Source organism: Rhinolophus sinicus, chromosome 17, assembly GCF_057876585.1.
Source record: "Rhinolophus sinicus isolate RSI-liver-muscle chromosome 17, RSI-T2T, whole genome shotgun sequence".
Lineage (NCBI taxonomy): Eukaryota > Metazoa > Chordata > Mammalia > Chiroptera > Rhinolophidae > Rhinolophus > Rhinolophus sinicus.
This window is the reverse complement of record NC_142517.1, coordinates 207,907,527-207,930,291: the sequence shown is the minus strand read 5'-3', so window position 1 is coordinate 207,930,291 and position 22,765 is coordinate 207,907,527. Positions and strand designations below refer to the sequence as shown.

The window sequence follows — 22,765 nt, the reverse complement described above, 5'->3', positions numbered from 1 at the left end:
GCTCCAGGGCGGGTCCAGGGTGGGAGAGGGGGCAGGGCAGGGGGCCTGTCCGATTTCTGCACATCCCAGGCTGGAGCTCAGGTTCTTCCTTCAATTCAGTTCTCTGAGCCACTCCAAGTTCCTTCCAACGCATTCTCTTCCTCCCCCTTAAACCAGTCAAATCTGATTTTGTTGCCTCCGTTCAACGGAATCTTAACCACCAACCCAAAGTTCAAACTGGGACTGGCCCCCAAAGTTGAATCAGTGATAAAGTGTGTGTGGCCCACATTTGTCCTCTGTCTGGTTGATTTCAGGAGGCTCTTTTGGGGCTCTGGAGCCAAGACTGGTCAGGCCATCAGAAACGCTGCACCCCCCACCCCACATGTTTCCAGGCACCCCTTACATGGGGCCCCTGGAGAAAGCCCAGCGAGGACAAAGCCCCAAGGGTGAGCACGGAGTTTTCAGACGCCTTCTCACCTCGAAGGGCCAGTGCTGCTCTGTGAGGCTGGCCTCCTTTCTAGATGCTTCTCTCCCCCTCCCCGAGACTCAGGAACCCGAGAGGTTACAGCTTCCGTGTTGGTGATGTCACTCAGCCTCCCCAGCAAGACAGCCTGACTCACGACCAGGCAGAACAGACAAACTTTATTTCTGTGAAGAGACTCACACTGTGGCATTTACATAAGTATGCGCTAACTGTGAAGGGCTGCTCATTGCCACTAACTGTGACCCCACTTCCTGGCCCCTCAGCCGACCTCTTCACTCATCCACAGCGGCCTTCTGCTCTTTCTTCCCCTCCTCAGGGTCTCCTGAGTCTTTCAGATTTTGGCGAGCAAAGTCCTCAAAAACCAAATTTTCATCCTGAAAACTAAAATGAAACAGAGACCATTCTGATCACGGCACGCCCTTTGAACTTTGCAATGACATCTGTAGTGAAACAAGATTCTTGATCTTCCTTTTGCAACAAAGGACCCAATCAAGAATGGAACAGTGAACCACGCCACTCTCCTTGTAGCTGTTCATGGAAAATCTCTTTAACAAACGAAAATAAGAGAAAACCCACGGAGCAGACGTGCACACCCAGTGTGTCCGTGTGTATGCGCGCACACATATGTGTGCATGTGTGTGCCTTAGTACTAGGCAGCAAAAGAAAAACCAGAGCCTGAGCCGGTGTCCAGACCATGGGTTTTGTAAAACAAGACCCAAAAAGGGGTTTGTGCCAGAGGAGGAAGTCACGAACACCGGGTGTCGTAGGGCAGTGGCTCACCTTTCCTTTGCCAGAGCTGCAGCAGGGAATGAAGGAGAGAGAGAGATTAGTGTACATTCTGTATAATAGCTGTACCTGGAAACTTCTTCTTTATTCCGTGATTTAGTTGCAGGGATAGAAGGCCTACATGCATGCGTTTCATGACAAGTGCACGCAATCCCGCTTCTTTGCCTTTCCCACTTGGAGAGCCTTTCTCCCTGCACTTCTAACCATCACTTCCTTCACAAAGTGCCACACCCTCACCTCCAGGACCCTTTCCCTGGTTAGCCTCACCCCCTCTGATGTTGCACTTGTCTTTCAAAGCACCTCTCCCTCCCTGTCCCTTCGGCCCCATCTAGACCAGAGACCCCAGGTGCTGTTAGGACCCAGGCTCCAGACCCACCTCAGACCTTTCACATACGGGTCCTGAGGAATGAATCCTGGGATGCATGCTTATCCAGCACCCCCAGCCACTGTGTTGTGCACTAGAGCTTGAGAGAGACCCCTGGCCCCTCAGGGTTCCATTTCTCTGTTAACACGTCGATCTTTACTTTGTTGGGTTATTTTTCATGTATGTTTTGCAGCCCCAGGTTAACTGCTATTAATTTGAGTGGGTGTTTTTTTTGCTCTTTTTTGCTTTCTGCCCCCCTAGTAAAGCATTGGTGTAAACCTCGCTGGTGAGCCAGGCAGAGTTAATTGATGCTAAACAACTCCAGATGGTTTTTCTGGGAGCACCGTGGTGATGGCAGGCCACTGCTCTCATCTCTCGTGCCCACCTGGAAGCCAGCCCTGGGAGGAAAGTGCCTGTGTGGGCTACTAACCACAGGGGACCCACAGAGAGGCTGACTCATCAAAACATCCCCTGGGCAAGAAGCGTCCTAGACAGCATGGTGCTAAGCATAAAATTATACTAACTGGGACCATCAGCCTCAAAGAGAATCAAATCAACAGCCAGCACTCCCTCTGGACGCTCTGGACAGGGGCACCAAAATGTGGTAGCATTTCTGTACCACTTACAATGCACAGATTACTTGGCCCCTGGCCCTGGCAGGGCTCCTCAACCACAACTTCTGCTTTCTCTGCTTTGAGTCTATTCTCCAGAGCAGGCAGGTAAGATGTGAGCACATATCTGTGAATAGAACTTGGTGACATAAATCCCTGGAAATCAGAATTTCAAGGCCATGGGGTGACTTGTCCTTTCTCCCTGAAATCTCACAATGTTAAAGATCATTGCTGAGTCTGGACATGTGATGTGTTCACTGGAAGGACCAGAATGACTTGAACATGAAAATGTCACACCCAGAAAGGGAGTAACGCCACTTCCCCCAAGTTCAGTCATAAAGTCTGTTCATAGCTCCAGAAAACATAAACTGTGACATCTCCTCAGGTCACAGTTTTAAAATAGCCTTTGAAAGTGTCCTTGAAAGAGACCAGAATGCATCTCAATCTCACACAGTTACAAAATAGTATTTTAATGACAAAGCGTAAATGAATAAAAAAAAAATATGGCTAGACTGTATTTTCCCCCCGAGGGAAGCTTCTGGCAAAGTACACTGAGCATTTGAATCCTAACCATTTGGAAAAGACACTTGGAGACAAAATATTTTTGAGACAAACCCAAAATGAATCTGGGGGTTTACTCTACTGTTTAAATGCCATTTCATTATCAATGTAGAAAAGCTACATATAAAGTATAAGACAAAAAGAATCCCTGCTTCTTTACACCTTATTTACTTAAAATATTCTTAATTACTGTAAGTATGGAGACTTCTCACTCAGGTCCTTTTTTTTTTTGTCCTAAGCCTCTTAGTTGTCCACAGCGTGGAGAATTTTTCCTCAGAATTTCTGAGATTCCACCTATATTCGTTTTGCTGCTTTACTTCTCTTTCTTTAAAGAGCTATGTTGAGATTTAATTCACATGCCATACAATTCACCTATCTCCTCATACAGCCCAATGATTTCTAGAATATTCAAGGAGTTGCACAACCATTGCTCCATTACTTTAAACATCCATACAAAAGGATTTGCAATTCAAAGGAGCCAAGGTGTCAGGAATCCAGCCTGACCTTCTTTTCTAGTATTTTCTGCATTCCCATCACAAAGGACACTGTCAAAAATCCTCATCATCTTCTAAATGCCTGCTAATGTTTCCAAAGGCAATACAAAAGCTTCAGGCTGTCTAATTTATTTTGCACCTCAATTTTCTTTAAATCTAAGTCCAGGTCTGCTCACAGTAGAACCTCTGCTTTAAATCCCTCCTGACAGAGCCTATCGAGACAGCCGCGTCCTCGGGCAGCTGCTCTGTCCCCCGCGCACTGACTGAAGGTGGACAGGTACCACCCGGCCCAGGCGTGAGCGGATGAGCACCCCTTCCCAGCCGCGCAGGCGCCTTGAGGATGACACGGCCACACCCATGCTCCCAGGTGTGGTGGAGAGACAGCACTGAACGCGTAATAAATCTGCACGGAGTGAGTGAGGAGAGAAAGCCAGCGTGATGTGGCACTGACCTGGATCCTTCGGCTGGGGGTGCATGAGGCGGAATGGTACCTCAGTGGCCACTTCACTAGGAAGAAAGGAGAATGCAGATTGGTGAGCACACACACAACTGTGCGTGGCACAGGGTTCAGTGAGATCCCAAACAAACCAGAAGGCAGGAAGTGGTCAGGTGGGAATTGTAAATGTATTCCCTGGAATGTGTCCAGAAACCTCACTTATGCATGGCCGAGGTGGCTAGGACTTTTAGGGTCCTTTCCTCCTGGTCATTAGTTTCAGTGACATGATATGGTGGTAGGGGACAGGTGGAGAGAAGATAGTTTTTAAAGATATCTTTTGTGCCACAATTTTTTCTGTTAAATCTAGGTAAGGCTGGTGCGTCAGGGACCAAGCAGAGCAGAGATGAACCAAGTCCGCCAAATTCCAGAAGCTAAGGTGTTTGGAGGCAACTTGGAATTTATACAAAAAGACGGAAGGAAAGGAGTCAGGAAGGAAAGCGGAAGGAAAATCTGGACAAAGGAAGAATGGAAAGGGGTGTGTGTGTGTGTGTGTGTGTGTGTGTGTGTGTGTAAACAAGGGTTACTCCCTGCTTCACTCAGGACCCACCGCCTCCTGCCCTGGGGTTACTGCTTTGGTCAAAACACATCTGTTTGTAAGGCTGCTCTCATCAGACCCCAGTGTAGACGGGGTTTAGGAGTAGAGGTGTACCCTGAGTCCCATGCAAGGGAAGGAGATGATAAGGGTCAGGGTGAAGAAGCAGGTAAAGTCAGTGCCTGCCCCCAACATGTCACGCCTGCCGCTTCTTTGTACGTGATGTAAAAGGTAGCTGTCACTATGCACAACAGCCAAAAGGTGGAAATAACCCAAAGTCCATCAGCAGAAGAATGGATAAACAAACTGTGGTCTGGCCACACAGGGTACTATTACTCAGCCACAAAAAGGAATGAAGTACCGACACACGCTATATATAGCATGGATGGACCTTGACAACATGCTAAGTGAAAGAAGCCAGACCCTAAAGGACAAATACTGCCTGATTCCAGTTACATGCAATGTCCAGAATAGGCAAACCTATAGAGATAGAGAGCAGACTGGTGGTTGCCAGAGACTAGGGAGGGGGACAATGGGAGAGAGTGCCTACTAGGTAGTTTTCTTTTGTGGTGGTAAAAACGACAGGAGCTAGCGTGATGACGGTTCCACAATACTGTAAAATACTTGGTGCCACTGAATTGTACACTGTCAAATGGGTAAATGATAAACTTCATGTTATGCATATTTTACCAAACACACACACACACACACACACACACACAGAGGCAGCTGCATGGAGTGTGCCCGTTTCTTGAGCAGGCATGTGCGTGTGTGTCCTTGCCCAGGTGTAGGCCCCGTGGTGGTCTCAACATCCTTGGCCTCACAGCTAGTCACCAAAAGGCAGCGGGCATCATTTCATTATAGCTCTGAGCAGAGCTGCCGGGAAACCAGGGTTCAGTGCTCCTGCTGTGAAACCCACATGTGTTCCTTTGACCTCCTGGGAATCAGGCAGAGAAGGAAGGTGTGAGGCTTACCTGGAGGTGAGATCTCCCAGAAAGCTAGGGAACGAAAGCAAACAGGGCTGTGGTGGCGGTCCCCGAGGGTAACATGGCCTTACTTCCCATGACTCAGAGGTGGGACATGTCTCACGCCCCAGTTAGGTCCTTCCCTCACAACTTCCAGGACCTTTGCATCCCTTAATATTCAGTCCAACGATTCCCCTCCACTTGTGATTTCACCTCTTCCTCAAATGGATTAGTTAAAAAGAGGAGTCGCTTACTTAGGTCAAGCCCTCCTATTTGAGACTAAAACCATAGACCGGGATTTTTCTCTTGGCTGCAAAGGTCATTGTGAAATGTCTGTTATCACTTACCTTGACTGCTGGAAGAAACTCTATCTGAGAAAATAAAACACTGCGCACTTTGAAAAACACAACACAAATGCTGCATTAAAAAAAATTTGCAAAATCAGCCCATGTTTACTTTGTTACCCCAATAAAATTTGAGGACCTCTTTATCTACTCATAATTATGGAATACACACCTGGGCTTGCCTTTGGGGGCTGAACTACCCCAAGGCTCATCAGAGTAAGAGGCCAGAGCCTTTGACAATGGAATTTGAAAAGGAAAATAAGAATTTAGGTTTTTCCCTTTTGATGAGTTTTTAAAAATGGAAGAAATTCATTTCATAAAAAAAGGGAGGGCCGATTCGGTGGCTCAGGTGGTTGGAGCGCCGTGCTCCTAACTCCGAGGTCACCGGTTCAATTCCCACATGGGCCAGTGAGCTACTCCCTGTACAGCTAATATTGTGAACAACGGCTCTCCCTGGAGCTGGGCTGCCGTGAGCCAGAGGTCGCCATGGGCTACTGTGGGCTACCGTGTGCTGCCAGGAGCGGCCGGCAGCTGGCGAGAGCTGCTGTGAGCTGCTGTGAGCGGCCGACCGACGACTGCCTCAGCGGGGGGAGCACAAGGCTCATAATACCAGCCTGGGCCAGGGAGCTGTGTCCTACACAACTAGACTGAGAAACAATGGCTTGAACAGGAGTGTGGGGGGGGGGGGGGGTGCAGAGGCAGAAGAAAGGAGAAAGGAAAAAAAAAGATCCTAAAAACATTAAAAAAAAAAAGGAAAGCCATTCAGAACTCTGAGATATCCGTGTTCTTGTATAAAAAGGAGCCTCCCGAATCCTGTGATGACGTGTTGGGAAGGGAAGGAAAGGTCTCCCCACTATGGCTGGATGCCTCCCTAAGATGCATGGAGAGTTCACCTGAGAGTCTTTCTTGTCTGAAATCCAACCCAACACTGAAGTGATTTCCCTTTTTTGCACGTCATCTTCCACCACGTGAGCATATGCACACCCCCTCTTGTCAAGTGGTACTATTTGGGCACTTATTTTGTCATCTGCTTCTTTAGCTTTTGCCACGAGATGTTCTATCAGACTGAACTGTGAAACCAGACAAACCAGAGTCTCTCCAAAACTCTACTTGGTAAGCAGTAGGATTTGTGGACCTTCCCTTGCTTTGCCCCCCAGTCATTCAGGAAGGAAACAGTTCACCAAAGGCAGACAGAGCAGTGGAACTTGCACACTTACCCTGACACCGTGAGCTTCACCTTGATCTGGTAAGACACCAGGATCCCCAGGACCGTCCGGTCTATGCCCTCCTTTATGCTGCGCAGACAGAAAGGAAAAACAGAGGCATGAAGGGGAGCAGCAGAAAGCAACAGCTGTGTGAACCAACCCCTCAACTCCCTGCAGGCACACCACCATGGGGGCGCCTTCTCCAGGAACCGGTGGACTCAACCAAGCTGTCAAAGTTCTAGAACTTTCCATACTCAGGTCAAGGGGATTCCTTTCCTGCATTATAGTGTAGTGTTCCCCCTCTTGAAGTTCAGAGGCCAGGATGTGCTTCGTGGTTCTCCCCGCTCTGCCTCCATTGATGCTCATCCACCCACTTATCAGCCAGAAACCCCATCCTCCTCAGCTCCTCCCTCTGCCCCACCTGCCATCGCCACCAGCCACCGAGTCCTCACAGGCTTTTCGTGCCTGGATTATCTCAATAACTTACCTCTCACATGCCAGGCTCCTTCCCTGAGCTCTCCGCCCCTCTGCAGCCAGAGAGCTCTTCCAGGGTCAAGCCCTAGTGTGGCCAGGCAGGCAATCTGTGAGCTGGCCTTTGTCTGCCTTTGCCACCTCATATCCTGCTGTGTCCCCCATGTGCCAGCCTTGCCAGTTACAAACCTGCTGCAGAAAGCCCTCCTCACCCTCCCGCCCCTCAAGACCTCAAGTGGAAGTTGACCCTCCTGTGTGAAGCCTCCTGGACACGGGCAGGCAGCGCCGTCTCCCTCCTTTGTGCTGTTGCCCTGCATCCCATATTGAAGGGAAGGAACGTGGTGTGTGATTTGCCCCAAACAGAGTCCTCGACAGAAACTTCAATCCAGATTCCACTACCACCACTGAGTTCCTACTGGCAGGTACCAGGCTGGGTATTTGAACACAGATGATTATCTCATGTGACCCAACGTGGGGACATAGGGATTTCAGGATGTCCAATAACAGGAATGAAGGTATAAAAAAAGCATGAAATACTAGCTAAGACCATGTGAATGATGATAAACAATATGGCCAAGAAACCTGAAGGCCTGAGGCAGAAGGCAGGGCGGGTTGTGATAACAGAACTGAGAAGGGGGCTGAGAGGGAACAGGAGGTTCTGGGCCTGGAGAAGACCCCCCAGCCCAGGCAGCCTCCTGGTGAGGGGCACCTGGGACACTGCTTCCAGGACAGTTCCCCCCACAAACTCCATCGGCTCCTGGGTGCCTGGAGTTCCTTGAAGAGGGCAGCATGCCTTTATCTGGAACCCTGGGGTGTGGCCAAGCACTCATGGAGAGGGGTTGCCACCAAAGGGGGAAAAAGCGGGAGCAAGTCGGAGACCCCACCGTTTGCTGGGATCCACTCTCTCCCTTGAACTGAATGGGCCGAACAGCTAGGGAAGAAAACGTGCTTCATCTCATGCCTGAGAACATCCTACACACTTTCTCCGTGCCCTCTCCCTTGCATGGGAGGGGGGGTCTCTCTCTCTGTCTCTCTGTCTCTCTGTCTCTCTGTCTCTCTGTCTCTCTCTCTCTCTCTCACATACACACACACACACACACACACACACACACACACACTGGTTAATCAGGGTTCTGCTGTGGTTGCCACTTTCTAGGGCCCTGGAAGTGGCCCTGAAATTGGGTGTGAAACAAGGGGCTCCAGGTTGGGAATGGACTTTGCCATTAACTAACCAGGTGACCTTTGGACAAGTCTCTCATTCTGGCTGAACTTCAATTCTTTATCCATAAAATGAGTATAAATTTACCTTCCTCACTAAAGTGTGGAGAGACTTATGTGTTTGTAAAATGCGCCATAAACCATGAAACATTTTTACAGACACAGCGTGCCACTGTTGATGCCATGATTACATCCTCGAAGCTGACCTAGGGCGTCAGCCTCCCTCTTCTCTCCCCAAAAGCGTCACAAATACGCTTTAGAATCTAACATACCAACTTGTCAAGTTATCCTTGGAAAATCCTTTGACTCCCATGATCCTGCTTTCTGTCCCCTACAGTTTGTCTCCCCACCACATTTACATGGATCTTACATAATCCTTATAACCTCTCTATGTGAAGGCATTCTCGGCACCCCCACTTTACAGATGGGAAAACTGAGATTCTCAGACAGCTGGAGTAAGTTGCCCAGGGTGGCCCACAAGGTAAGCAGTGGAGCTGGGGTTTGGCACAAGGCTGTCTCCAGAGCTCACAGCTGTAACTGCCACGTCACACCAGGGGTGGGAGTGGGGTCCCTGCCTGTGAGCCCAGGGGGTGAGACAAGAAGTGGAGCAGAGCAGTGCCACCTGAGCTACGAGGACTCACATGGTGCTGGAGGCAAGGTTCGTGTCCTCGTGTTTGAGTTTCCCATCCAGGGCGATGCCCCGCCTTTCACGGTTGTTAGCCAACAAGGGTACCAGAGTCAGCGTTGTGGTCAGAGAGCTGCTTGGCGGCACTTTCTCTCTGCAGGCAGAACATCAGAGAGGAGAGCTGGTTAATTGCTCTTATGGCCGTAAAGCCATCATTGACCCCACGAGACCCCATCTGCCACAAGCATTTTCCAGGATCCAGGTTCCATGTGACTCACTGGAAAGACACTTCAAGTGCCTGTGTATTTGCCTGCCGAGAAGCAGGAGTGTATTATATCACTGAATCTGAAAGTAGGCTGCCAGCAACATTAGAACATTTCTTCAAGTCCCTCAGCCTGCTTTAATGGTGGAATTTCTAGAATGTTCTGTGGGGTAAAATGAGACTGACTGGTCCAAGGGTCAGGGATCACACCTAGTCTCCTCCTGAGACTGTGAACCACGCCGTGGGCTGCAGAGCCATCTGGCCAGTGTCAGCAACAAGACCAGGCTGGAAGCCACCTGTCACCCAAAACTGTCACTGTAAGGGGGATCAGTGTGTGCCCGGGGTGGTGGGTTGTTGAGGGGGCAAGGTGGGGTCCTCATTTGTGAACTGTACATACTGGACTGGCTTGGGTTCAAATTGGCCTATGCTTTCTTTCCCAGATCTTCTCCATCGATAGTCGGGGCCGGGGTTCCCCAGCATCTGATCTGACAGAGGCAGGGGACCCCAGCCAAAGTGGGTCTGGGATGGAGCAGCGTGGGTTTCTCCAGGTCAGACAGATCCCAGCTCGCTGAGCAGCGCCTGAGGCTGGAGAGTTGGCTCTTCCATTCACCCACTTGACACCAGGCATGCCTCGCGCCTCACCCCACCAACCCTATGACCGAGTAGGGGCTCTCAGGACCTCCACTGTGCAAAGCCCACAGTCACACAGCCGCACACTCTCTGACTGCAGAGCCCAGGGGACCCAGCAGCCTGTGTCAATGCTCCCTGCACACTCTCCACCCCTGTACCCGGCCGGAAGACAAGGCACGGCGCTGAAAACACTGCCCGGGAGCCGGCCTCAGGGCCCTTTCCTTCGCTTGCTCCTACACAAGCTGGGAGTCTGAGCTCCTACCATCGGAGGGGCTTCCCTGTTTGAGCCCCTGGGGAGCTTCAGCAGCCCTGGCTTCTCCGCCTCCAGAGTATACAGGACGCTGCTGGGCGTGCTCAGTACAGAATTCTGCTGGAGCCCAAGGGGGCCCGCACCTCCCCACCTGGGCCCCGGTGGGGCCTCTCTGAATGAGCTTGCTTTGGGCAGCACAGGGACAAGAGCAGAAATTACACTATAAAGCTGACGTTAGCAGGAAGCGGTTGGCCTTTCCTGCAGCCAGGACGGCCGTTTCCCAGCACCTTCAGGGTCTGGGACTGGATGGAGGGTGGCAGCCCGAGAGTCAGGTCTGACCTGGTTCCCAGGAGCCCATGGCTTCGGGGACGATGGCTTATGCTCTGCAGCCTTCGGAATGGCCTCTGGTCTGAGACCTGCTAGCATGTTCCTGTCCAGGTTTCAGTCTCCCTGTCACCCTTGGGATGGACCCTAGAATGGTTCCCAGTTTCCTGGGAATCATTTGGTCCGAAATGCACCCAAGAGCTGAAAAGAGAAGCAGATAATGGGGTATACTAGGGGAAAACTCAGCCAAGGTCCATTCTGTATCATGATTGAGCATCTGACAGGAGAAAAGGTGAGCCAGGAAGCTCCCAGGGATGCCCTCTAGAAGAGACCAGAGGCCTGGCACCAAGGAGGCAGTCGGTGAGCTGTGCCTCTCTCCTGCCTGCCTCCCCTCTAGACTATATCTAAACTTAAGTCTGGATCTGCTTTCGGTAATAGTTTATCCTAAGTTGCCTTTTAAATCTCATGTAATATTATCTTGCTGAATCAGTTTCTCTTTCCTCACCACCCCCTTCCTCTAACTGTGCTAACGTGTTTTACATACAACAGCACATAGGACATGCCAGCTGGACAAAGACCTTCCCCAGGGATCCTCTCTGGGGGAAGGGGTGACCCCCGGAAACCTGTGTGTTTAATGCATCTATCTGACTGCCAAGCACATAGCAAAAATGGGCAGGTCTCTCACTCCACCATGAAGAAGCCATTGAGGGATTCTCCTTTGGTTTTCATGACACTGGGCTGAGAACTGACGAAGGGATGCTAATCCGGTTGTCATTGGAACGAGATTTTCAAACTGAGAAGAGTAAAAGGTCCCCCTGCTCCCGCTGTGACATTTCCAACCTCCTTTCCCTCCTCTCCACCATGCCTCAGCTTCACTGATCTCTCAGAACTCTGGGGGTGAGAACACAGGGGAAATGCTAACTTTCTTCACAGCCCTTGAAGTGAGAAAAGGGGAAGGAAGGAACAGGCTGGAGAGCTGGCTGAGCATCCTACTTCTGTCAAGATGAACAAAAGGGGAACTTGACAAAGAAGCCTGGGCCGCCCAGGAAATAGAAAACCAACCAGTTACTCACTGCGCTTCCTCCGCGGCCACTGGCTTGACGTAATAGTCACTTGAGTAGAGAACCACATTGGCCACTTGTTCCACTGCAAAGGGAGGACAGGGGTGGGTGATTCACATGGGGTCCTCCACGCATGTGCCTGGGGCCACCTGGCCTTCTGGGCACACGGTAGGTCTTTCCTTTCTAATGACCGTCTGAGTGTGCTTCTCAGGTTTGGCTTTCTCAGCTCAAAGCATAAAGGCTGACATTTCTGAGGCCACTTCTGTTCACCAATAACCTGCTCTGTGTCAACGCCCACCCATGAGCTGGTCTCCTGACTAACACGGCAACCCCTGGGAGCCCCCCACTCTCTGCACCCATGGTATGCCCTCCCAGCATCCCAGAATACAACACTTGCTCTCGTTCTCCAAACCTGCCTCCTTCTTATTTTCTGTCTTATTGAATGAGCATCTCCTCCCGGGTGTCCAAGCCAGAAACCCCCTACAGGCCGCACAGGATGGGGGACAGGAAGATGCGCTCTGGACTCAAACCCCAGCTTGGCCGTCAGCTGTGGGGTGAGTCACTTAGCTCCCCTAAGCCTCAACTTCCCCATCAGCAAAATGGGGGTGATAATTGCATCTAACTCATAGGGGTGCTGTGATGATTAAGAAAATGATTTTTAATCTCCATTAAAATCAGATTTGAGAATTGAGACAAACACTTTGGGGGAAGCGCTCGGCACAGCGCCCAGCCTAGAGGAAGCTATTAGCATCTTGCTTCAGAAAACTCCATAGCTTCTCTCCAAAATCAATGGCTTAGATGTTAGGATTCATAAAACTTTGAGAAATCCTTTTAAATCAAAGTATCAAACGATACTTCCTCAATCCTGCTACTTGGTGGAACAGTGTATTGGACACTACACACCATGCTCCACAAATAAGCCAGGTCCTAGGAGGACTTAGGGGCATATGAACTAAGCAAATATAAAAGAAAGCCAGAAATTAAGCATTCATTACCATCAGGAAAAATCTAGGATTCGTTAGCATGCATGCATCAAAATGCCTGCTGCTTCTCTGTGATGGATGCGTGGGGAAAGAGAAAAGCAGTGCATGATACCCAGGGTGACCCGCCATCATGGCCTGCCAGGACTGGCCCCGTTTTAGCACCGAAAGCCCTCGGCAACCTGGGACAGCAGGTCACCCTCACACACTATGTCTGACTTTGTCTTACTCATCGAATGTTTGACGTAGAAGTGAACTTGGAGGTCTCCCTCCCGGGTCATTCTATCGTGTCTTTTTGGAGTAGCCCACATAGGACCATTATAGAGGACCATCCCCTGCACTTGGATGCCCGTTGAGCAGAGCAAGTGTGTAGAAACAGCCAGCAGAGGTGCCTCTCCTGCAGTGTTCTCGGGGCGTGGCCATCAGTTAGGGGGAGTCAGCCCGGGCAGCTTTGCCATTTACAAAGCAATCTACGTGTGACCAACCCAGAGGGCAGAGCATGGGCCACTGGAGTGGGTGCCAGGGGATTCAGTGAGGCCTCTCACAGCACCAGCCCCAGGGACGTCCCCACACTGTTGATGTGCTCATGTGTCAACAGAGCTCATCACTGATCCGAGGAAGGAAACTCTCTCCTGGCTTCCCCCGAGATCTGGCCCGGGGCCCCTCCAGGGAGGCATGACACAGAAGATGGAAGCTCGCCTGGCAGGATGTTGTTCCCAGACCACAGTCCTCTGCTGGGCACGAGGTTGTACGACCTGACACTGAAGGGCTTTCCTCTCTCAAGGTCCCGTTGTCCGTGACAACAGAGACAAACTGGCAGTTCCAAGGACCCAAGAGGGCCTATCTGACCAGAGGGGAGACCCCCCTTCCCCCAATATGGGACCAGATTGAGGAATTCTAGAAGACTCCACCCTCCAGCTGTGAGTAGAAGTTCCTACCGAAAGCTTTAATTTTCTTCACTGTCTTCTCTGTGTTGTTGATCACGGTCACGGTCACAGGAATGGGCTCCCCATGGAAGTAGATCTGAAACAGTTAGCAGATAACCCAGAAAAGGGGGCAGACTGTGGTGGCACCTTTAATCTCATGGCTCTCTCTATTCACCGCAACCCCTTAATTCAAATAAAAGCAGCTAAACTCCCATACTTTCAAGGAAGAGAAAGTGACAGCTACACAGTTCCTTTAGAGAGGGTCGGGAACGCGTGCTGCCCCGTCTGCGGGGTGCTGAGAAGGGTAATGGGGACCGACGTGGAGTGGAGTGAGGGCGCTCCTGCCCAGAAGCCGGGGCCTGAGCGTCACTGCAGGGTTCGCCCCAGGTCTTCAGGGGAATCATAGGTTATTTGGGGCAGGTGGTGCCTGTGTCACCTGGGCCCAGGTGGGCGCGTCCTTGCACATGTGTGCACACACGCACGTACGTGCATCATGCACACAGGCAGGCACACACCCCTTGCACACAGAGTATGTTAGGCTATTCCCAATAAGTGTGCATGACTTTTGGTGACCAGAGGGGCCAGAGACGGCCTTAGCCGCTGGTTTTTCACCTTTCTCCATTATTACATACCTCATAGGTGACATTTACATGTGACATGGTCACCCCCTTGTGGTTACGGTAAAACCTGAATTTTCCAATAAACAGTTTGCAATACCACACCTATGGGTGCCACAGTAGTAAACCAGGCCCACGGGGCAGGGAAGGGCAAAACCAGCCTGGGCTGGGCTGGGGGTGTGTGAAACCACCCCACCAGCTGAGCAGAACTGACCATGAGTAGAACACAAGCCAATGTGACCCTATTCTAAAGGTCACCTCTATTAGCTCCAAATTAGGGGAAAAAAAGCGATCATCTCAAACATTGGTGCTTCAAGTATCCCTAGAAACACACCCACAGCATTAGAGGGCGGGGCCTGTCCCCCAGGCCTCCTCCCACGCGGGACATAGCAACACCTGTGCGGTACCTCTTTGCTGAGGGAGACCGTGAGGTGCAGGGGCTTGTCAGACATGAAGAACTGCCAGGCGGCCTCGGCTCGGGGCTGGGGACCCATCATAGACGGTGCGTGCTGGACCTTACGGATCAGTAAACGCACAGAGCTCCTGCAGATGGAAGGTCACAGACAGCCCTGCCCTTAGCAGCGGCCCCTTGAGGACGGCCGCCAGGACCCTCTCCCAGACTCATGCTGGGACCCAACAAAGAAACCAGGTGAACCTAAAGACAGATGGGTCCTTGGCCTGTGGGAGGGGCCCGAAGACCTGGTTGCAGGTCCTTTCTCTGCAGTTTCACTGGCTGGGTGGTGTGGGGCCGGTCAGCGCTCCCAAGGGTCACTCTCACCCTTGGTTAAGATGCTGAGCTGGCCGCTGTGGTGAAGCTGATGTGGGAACGTGTCGTGTGCTTTATGTGACATGCTGCCAATGTGCGCACTCTCATTACTACTTACCATTGTCGCATAGATAGGTGTGTGTGCTGAGGGTGAGGAGAAAGTGTTGAGGGCACAGTTGGAAACCGTGTTTGGCTACAAGAAGAACACTGCAGGCCAGGCCTGGGGGGACGGGAGGGACGGGAGGTGCTGCTCAGTGAGGGGAGACTTTCCATTTGGGGCCATGAGACATTTGGGGTATAGGCCGCTTGGGACAGAGAGTGGACAGTGGTGTAACTATGGTTACACAACATAGTGAATGTACTCAATGCCACTGAATTGCACACGGGAAAATGGTTAAAATAGTAAACTTCATGGTATGTGTTTTACCACAATAAAGAAATGACAACAGAAAAAGAAAACTAAAGAAAGAAGGAATCTGGAGGCTTTCAGGGGCGTACATGAGCCCTTGGGGTTGCTAACTCCCCTGTCACCTCTCTTGGTTTTCTCCCCCCAAATGATCAGCCATTGACCGCCCTCCACCCCCCCATCCCCACCCCCACCCCATTCAGAGGTTCTGTCCTGACCGCCCTGACCTGGGGAGGCTCCATTACTGCCACGAGGCCCAGTGGGTAAAGTCCTGCCATAGACACAAAGGGAGCAGCGGTTTCTGATCCCCACTCCTCGCTCTCCGGACCCCTCACCTATTCCCACAACTACAAGCTTACTTCTTGGGAATTTTGTCCTCCTCGCCATCCGTGCTGTCAGTGGCGAATGCTTTGACCTCGAAGTCTACCCCACAGCACTGCAGGGTCAGAGAGCAGACAAGGCCGCAGTCAGCGCCTCCCTTCCTGGGAAAGGTCAGCCCTAGGGTTTCCAGGTGGGAATTCCTGCCCGTTCTCAGGAAAAGTTGGTCGGGAAATCGGGAAAATTGGTTCCTTGAACCCAGGTGGTTGGTAGTATCGGCCGTCACTTTGTGGAAACGATTCATCGTGGAGAACAGAGAACAGTTTATATCTCAGGATTCGAGAATGGGAAAGTGAAAAAAATTCCTGAGAACGGGAGGGAATTCCCACCCGGAAACCCTAGTCATGCCTCACGTGGCGGTGTTACCTGGTACCTTCTCTTTTTGTTTCAGCCTTACTCACCCTTTTCAGGGTTCACCGTTAACATGTCCTTACCCACCACCACCCGGCATTCTTAGCCATGCTACCTCTTGCTTCCGCCCCCACCCCACTCCCACTGCACGCAGCTCCCTGCACAAGCCACGCCCCACACCAGTCTCCCCTGAGCACACACTACTTTCTTCCTGAAATCAATGCTTCTCTCTCTCTCCCTCTCTCTTTTTTGTATTTGACAGACTCCTACGTATTCTCCAAGCCCCAGCTCAAAGGTTCCCACAGCTGCATGGCCCCAAAGCCCCCAGGCATGCAGACACCCCCACACTGAGCTCTGATACCCTCCTCTCCTGGGACAGACAAAAGGGTGGCATTTTAGATGGCACAGTGTCTTCCATTCTAATTTGGCGACCTCGTCTTCCTCCATCTCTGGACCAGTGGCTTTCAAATGTTTCACTACCCATGGTAAGAAGTAACGTGGCCCAGAAAACAGATAATGCATTTGAGAAACAGCTTCCATGAAATAACACTGGGCTTTGCTATGTGTGAGACCCTCCGAGATTTCCCATTCTGGTCTGTTTCATTACGCCCCACTTTTCTTAAGTGCCACTTCTGACCCACTGCACTGATTAACACAAACCTCTAATAGGGCAGGCACGACCCCCATATTGAAAATCCCTGCCCTAGACCATCTCCATCTGTCACCACACCCCTCCATAACACCAGTTCCCCTCTGCCGTCACTGGGCATCTTTCTGGCTCCCTCCTTCATGAATGCTGACACCAGGGGCTCTTTGGCCTGTAATCCTGGGTCCTAGCACCTTTCACTCTCTCTTCCTGTCCTCACAGCTGCCTTCCTTGCTTGGAGTTCCTGGCCCTCCACAGTCATTCTCTCTGCCTGTTCAGAGCTCATGCTTGGCCAAGCCAACCCCACTCTCAGCACAGTGACCAGAACGATCCTTTGGGAACCTAAGTCAGAATGTATCGTTCAGAGCCCGCCAGTGGCTCCCATCTCATTCAAACAAAGCCCACAATGGTCTACGAGGCCTTTTGTGATCTGGCCGCACCGCACACACCTGTCTGATCTGCTCCCATGATTCCACCTGCCCTAGCACACAGCACGCATGGTGTCTCCTCTGCCTGGAAGGCTCTCCCCTAGGAGGGCATGGCTCCTCCTTCACCCTATTAGAGAAGCCGCCTTTAAACATCCTGAATGAGCAGCCCACCAGACTCTCCCTTTGCCTCACACAGCCTCTTGCTCTCCACAGCGCCTGCTGTCCACGGATGTGCCCTTAGGTAATTGTTATTTGCTTTTTGCCTGTTTCTCTCCATCAACCTGTAAGACCCCTGAGGGGAGGGAGTCTACTATTTTGTTCACAGGGTTGGTCAGGATTAATACTTGCTGAAGACAAGTAATAGGCTGTCTCTCTACTTTTGGGGACATTTGAAATTTTCCATGTAAAAGGCCATTTTAAAAAATTGTTTGAAGGAACAAAATGAACCCATGGCATTTCTTCTTAAACCAACCTTGCCCGTGTCCTGCGGAGCGGGCTGCAACATGACTGAGCAGGGTAAGTAGTCGGGAAACTGTGGAAAGAAATGACAAATCATTTATTTCAGAGGTGTTATTCCACATGTAATATATGCTCGTCATACAAAAGAACTGGCAAATGAAGGTAAGGAGCAAGCAAAAGGGAAAACACGTTCACGCATGCTTCTAATACCCGGAATAATGTCGTGACGTAAGTACCCAGGTGTCCTGTGTGCACCCAGGCACACGACTGTGGATATAGAGGTGTGTTTTTCAGAAGTGGGACCAAATGATATATGCGTCCTGTCGTCTGGTTTGCTCGCGACACTAACCCTAACCCTAACCCTACTGAGGGTGCGTGGGGGGGGGAGTATTACGACGATTTTCACGCCGTGAGCCATGGTTCTGCAGCACCATTGTTATGGCTTCTGCGAAACCACATTTCATTTTACCCAGCTCCCTTGGTTGGCCGGTCTTTACTTTTTTTGCCATTATCAACAGTGCTGCAATAAATACCCTTCTTCATCCATCTCAGCACAGTTTTATTCAACTCCACAGGCTCCACCGCTAGAAAGGGAACTGTCAGGTCAAAAGTCCCAGTTTTGAGGTTTTGATACACGTTGACATGTCCGCTCCAAAAGGTTGTGTCCCTTCAAACGCGCAGCGCCAGTGCATGGGAGCACCCAGGACCAGGAAACTTTTTAAAAGTAATTTTTAGAAGAGTTGTAGTAAAATATGCATAACATAAAACTTACCATATTTAGTGGCATAAAGTACCTTCACATTGCTTTGCACAAGTCCCCGCCATCCGGCTCCAGAATCTTCTCATCTCCCACACTGAAGCTCTGTCCCCATTACCCATGGACTCCCCACTTCCCCTCCCCAGCCCCTGGTGACCTCCATTCTCCTTCTGTCTCTATGGATTTGAGTACTCTAGGGACCTCGTGTAAGTAGAATCACAGTATTTGTTCTTTAGTGACTGGCCTCTCTCACTTCTCATGTTTTCAAGGTTCGTCAATGTTGTAGCGTGTGTTAGAACTTCCTTCTTTTTCAAGGCTGAACCATGTAACTTTGGAGGAATATATAACCTTCACACAAACACACACACACACACACACACACACACACACACACACACGCTCGCAGAGGGCAGCAGTAGCTTTCCCCATCTTGAGTTCACGCCAAGTCTCAGAGGGCATGAGGCTGCCTTTGGGTGGCCAGGTTTCCCCAGGGGAGACCAAGCCTCGAGAGAGAGGAAGCGACTGATCTATGGTGACGCACAGAGCTGCACACAAGGCTTCTTATTTCACTCAGTTCGCCTGTCTGTAGGGAACTCTTTTCTGTTTAGAACTCCTCAGGGCCAAACGAGGGGCATGTCTTTCTTTTTATAGATGAGCAAGTGAAGGAATCACGCTCGCATGTAATTAGGTGGTCGGAGAAGGGAAATATTTAAACCGTAGGTTCAAATGGTGCCTTCAAAGACTCACAGGCTATTTTGAAGGACTTAAAAAAAGACAATCACAGCCCGTGAATCTAAAATTTCCTCCAAGGGTGCAATTTGAAGGCCCACAAATGTGAAGTCATTCCTCTATCCCCTTTCCTTCACTCCCGGTCACATTATAAGGTGCTGTGGCTGAAGGAACCAGGGCCAGGGGAGTGCATGGGGACAGGGGTCACCCACCGTGAGCAGAAAGGGGTACGTGTTGTCCCCCAGCTTCTTGATCAGGCTCTCCTGCAGTTTCGTAGGGGTGCTGGCAGCCCCCACAGGTGGGAACAGCTGAATGCGGGAGAAGTACAAGTCCCTGCGGAAGCTCAGGCCAATCACATCGATGTCTTCCTGGCCATAGCGGAAGGCACATGTCACAGAGACAAACACTGGAAGGGAGAGGAGAGAAGGCTGGACTTGCCCGGCGCCTGAGGGAGGACGGGAGACTGCTGGCACTGTTGGTCCTGGCGTCCACCCTGTAGCGCCGGAGGGCGTGGGGGCTGAGAAGCCTCCCACTCAGCCGGGCCACACACTCGTGGAGAAGGAGCACCTTGCTCTGGTGTTAATTGCCCGACAGGGGCACGTCAGAGACTGGAAGGAGCCGCCTGTGAACCACGCTATTTTGCCACCTGACCCCACGGTTTCCTCTATGCCACTATCCCCCTTGACCCACCAGCTCAGTGACCTCAGGAGGCTTTCCAACAGTGTAGGTCTCTTGGGCTCTGAGGGCAGGATGTCTGGATGGAGCTGAGGGTGCGGGTAAGAAGTAGAGGGAAACTGTGCCAGGGAGTCAGATGGGTCTGTGCCAGAGCTGGACATGGTCAGGCTGTGAGGAAAGCTAGATGGGGCTTGTGGGTCAAGTGGGGAGATGACATCAACTCTGAGAGGAAACCCTTTGTTTCCTGTTTCCCCACCGCTCAGAAACAAGCATTCTCTGAATCACCCCTTCTGAAAACGCAGTTTGATTAAAAAGATGTAAATAGTGCCCCTAGTGGACCAAAAGAATTATGACCCTACACGATTGAGGATGCACTATTGACACATTCTTTAACATGGTAAATAAAAGCACACGAAGCACATTACTCTTGAACTCTTGAACGGGAAGCATATGGAAGCGGTCCCCAGGTCCTCGGGGGTTATTGCCTGTGTCTGCCCCAGGGGTAACTGGCCCTCGCCACTAAGTTCAGAAGAGACACTGACCACATGCCTAGCCCTCATCCGATGTTTGTTAGAAGGCGCCCAGAGATGACCTGGCTTTATCCTCCTCACCAGGCAGCGCTTTCCCTCAGAGCAGGTACCCTTTCCTGGGGAGGGGGAGGGTGATCAGGGCTCAGGCTAGCCTTCCCCTGGTGCTAGAGAGAAGCAAGGCATCTCAAGGGGATGGAGGCAGGAGAGGGGGGCATTTCAGCCCCACTTCTGCCAGGCCCCCCTCGATGCTGACGGCCCCACATCTGGCACACTCCCGTGGGCACACCCAGGGTTAGGAGCATTTCCAGTGGTGGCCAGTAGCAAGCACTCAAAAAGGCATCTTTAGGATGGAATTGAGTCCATGACAGTATATAAGGATAACTCAGACCTGCTCCAATTTAGCTAACAAATTGTTACTAGTACCGTATTACCTGCCACTCACATACCCACTGCCAGAGATCTTCAGGAGTGCTGTGATGCTCTGGTTCAGAGCCTCCACAGTAAGCATCCCAACGAATTCGGCCTTCCAGAAGGTTCCATTTCCCCCTTTTCCTTTAAACCCACCAAGGAGCCCTCCTGTGGTTGCTCCTGGCATAAAACTACATGGCACAGGGACGCACGCACAGCTGACAGAGCAGACAGACCTGGGCTCTGCCAACCCGTCACTTATCCTGCCACCCTGGTGGCACGGCTTCCCTGAGTCCTCACCCTCATCTGAGAAATGGGGACAGTGAGCTCTGCTGTGAACAGGACTGCTGTCCTGATGATGGTACGAGGGGCTGTGGGTGAAGGGGCCTGGCAGCAGGTGGGTGTGCAGGAGCGTGCCAGCTGCCCCGCCCCTCCCACCCGATGCCTCCCTCCCTGCACCAGCCTAGACTAGACCACTGTTCCCGCCTCACCTGTCTTCCCCTTCACGAGCTCCGGGTCCACTAACACGACACCATCTACACCAAAGGAGAGAGAACAGTGAGGGTGGCGGAGATGGAAGGGCCCAGAGGCCTTCCTCACAGATAGAATACATACGTTATTTAAATATAGGAACCCATTTAAAAATATAAATATATAAACTATATGTATGTATATGTAGTTTTTTAATTGCACATGTAATCCATGTTCATTATAGGAAAATTAGAAAGGAAAATTAAGCAAAGAGAAAAAAAAGTCACCAAAATTTCCACTACCCAGAGATACCCATTGTCAAGATATTTGTGCAGAATATTTTCCAGACGTATATACACTTACATGAACGTTTTTACCAAAAAAAATGAGATCCTGCTATACATATTATTCAGTTAACTGCTTTCCTCATTCAACTATATTGCAAACATCTACACACACACACACACACACACACACACACCACACACACACACAAATATGTATTAATCATTTTAATGGCTACACATTATTCCAATGAGTGAATGTAGCATAAATTTTCAAATTAATCCCCTCTTGTTGGGGGATTTACATTGTTTGCAACTTAGCTTGCTTCCTTTATAATTAACATTGCAATAAACATCCTTAGAGATAAATCTTCCTTTCCATCCGTGGACGAACTGGATTTGGCTTTTGATAACATGCATCTAATGACCTTCCAGGAACGGTTTTGCTGAGTGACACGCTCATGCTCAGTGCTTAAAACTGCCAATTTTGTACACTTCTTTTTTTTAAAATAAGGATGTGAGTTGAAATAATTGTGGATTCACAGGAAGTGACAAAGATAGCACAGAGAGGCCCTTGTGTTTCTGTCACCCAGTTTCTCCCAGTGGTTACATCTTAGATAATTACAGCACAATATTGAAATCAGGAAGTTGACATGGGTACGCTGTGTGTGCAGTTCTAAGTCACTACATCACAAGTGGAGATTTGTGTGACCACCACGACAATCTGGGGACAGAACTGTTCCCTCACCATCAGCCTCTCCCTTTATAGTCACACGCCCACCACCCTTAGGCCCTAGCACTGAGAATCAGTTTCCTGTTTCTACAACTTTCTCACTCGACAATGGTACACAGGTGAAATCATACAGCATGTGGGCTTTGGAGACTGGCGTTCCCCACTCAGCATAATGCCCTGGAGAGCCACAGGCCATTGTGTGTGTCAGTCATTCATTCTTTTTATTGCTGAGTAGAATTCCACGGTGTGGATGTGCCTCACCTTGGGTAACCTGATTCACCGTCTGAGAGACATTTTGGTTCCTTCCAGTTTGGAGCTATTACAAATAAAGCTGCTACGGCATTTTACATTCCTGCCAGCCACATGTGAATGGTCCAGTTTCTCTGAATCCTCACCAGCATTTGGTATTGTCACTATTTTTCATTTTAGCCATTCTGACAGGTGTACAATGATATTTCACTGTGGTTTTAATTTGCATTTCCCTAATGACTAATGACGTTGAACATTTTTCCATGTGCTTATTTGCCATCCATACGTCTTCTTGATGAAATGCCCCTTC

At 50.5% G+C, this 22,765-nt stretch overlaps 1 protein-coding gene across 4 annotated transcripts in view; it reads right to left on the bottom strand.

Annotated features, from left to right (window-relative positions):
- Nucleotides 1–611: 611 nt before the first annotated feature.
- The window catches only part of SAG (S-antigen visual arrestin), a 35,755-nt gene continuing 13,601 nt past the window's right edge, over nt 612–22,765 (bottom strand). For 3 of the 4 annotated variants that reach the window (XM_088793920.1, XM_074315223.2, XM_088793919.1), the window contains 10 exons: nt 21,210–21,254; nt 19,318–19,511; nt 17,633–17,692; nt 15,717–15,793; nt 14,593–14,728; nt 13,581–13,665; nt 11,675–11,747; nt 9,152–9,289; nt 6,834–6,911; nt 612–3,786 (listed from right to left, as the gene is read on the bottom strand). In XM_088793920.1, coding sequence (XP_088650046.1) covers nt 3,492–3,786; nt 6,834–6,911; nt 9,152–9,289; nt 11,675–11,747; nt 13,581–13,665; nt 14,593–14,728; nt 15,717–15,793; nt 17,633–17,692; nt 19,318–19,511; nt 21,210–21,254 — 1,181 coding nt within the window. In that variant the 3' untranslated portion in view covers nt 612–3,491. The remainder of the gene's footprint in view (nt 3,787–6,833; nt 6,912–9,151; nt 9,290–11,674; nt 11,748–13,580; nt 13,666–14,592; nt 14,729–15,716; nt 15,794–17,632; nt 17,693–19,317; nt 19,512–21,209; nt 21,255–22,765) is intronic. The other variant, XM_074315237.2, reaches the window with a different exon arrangement.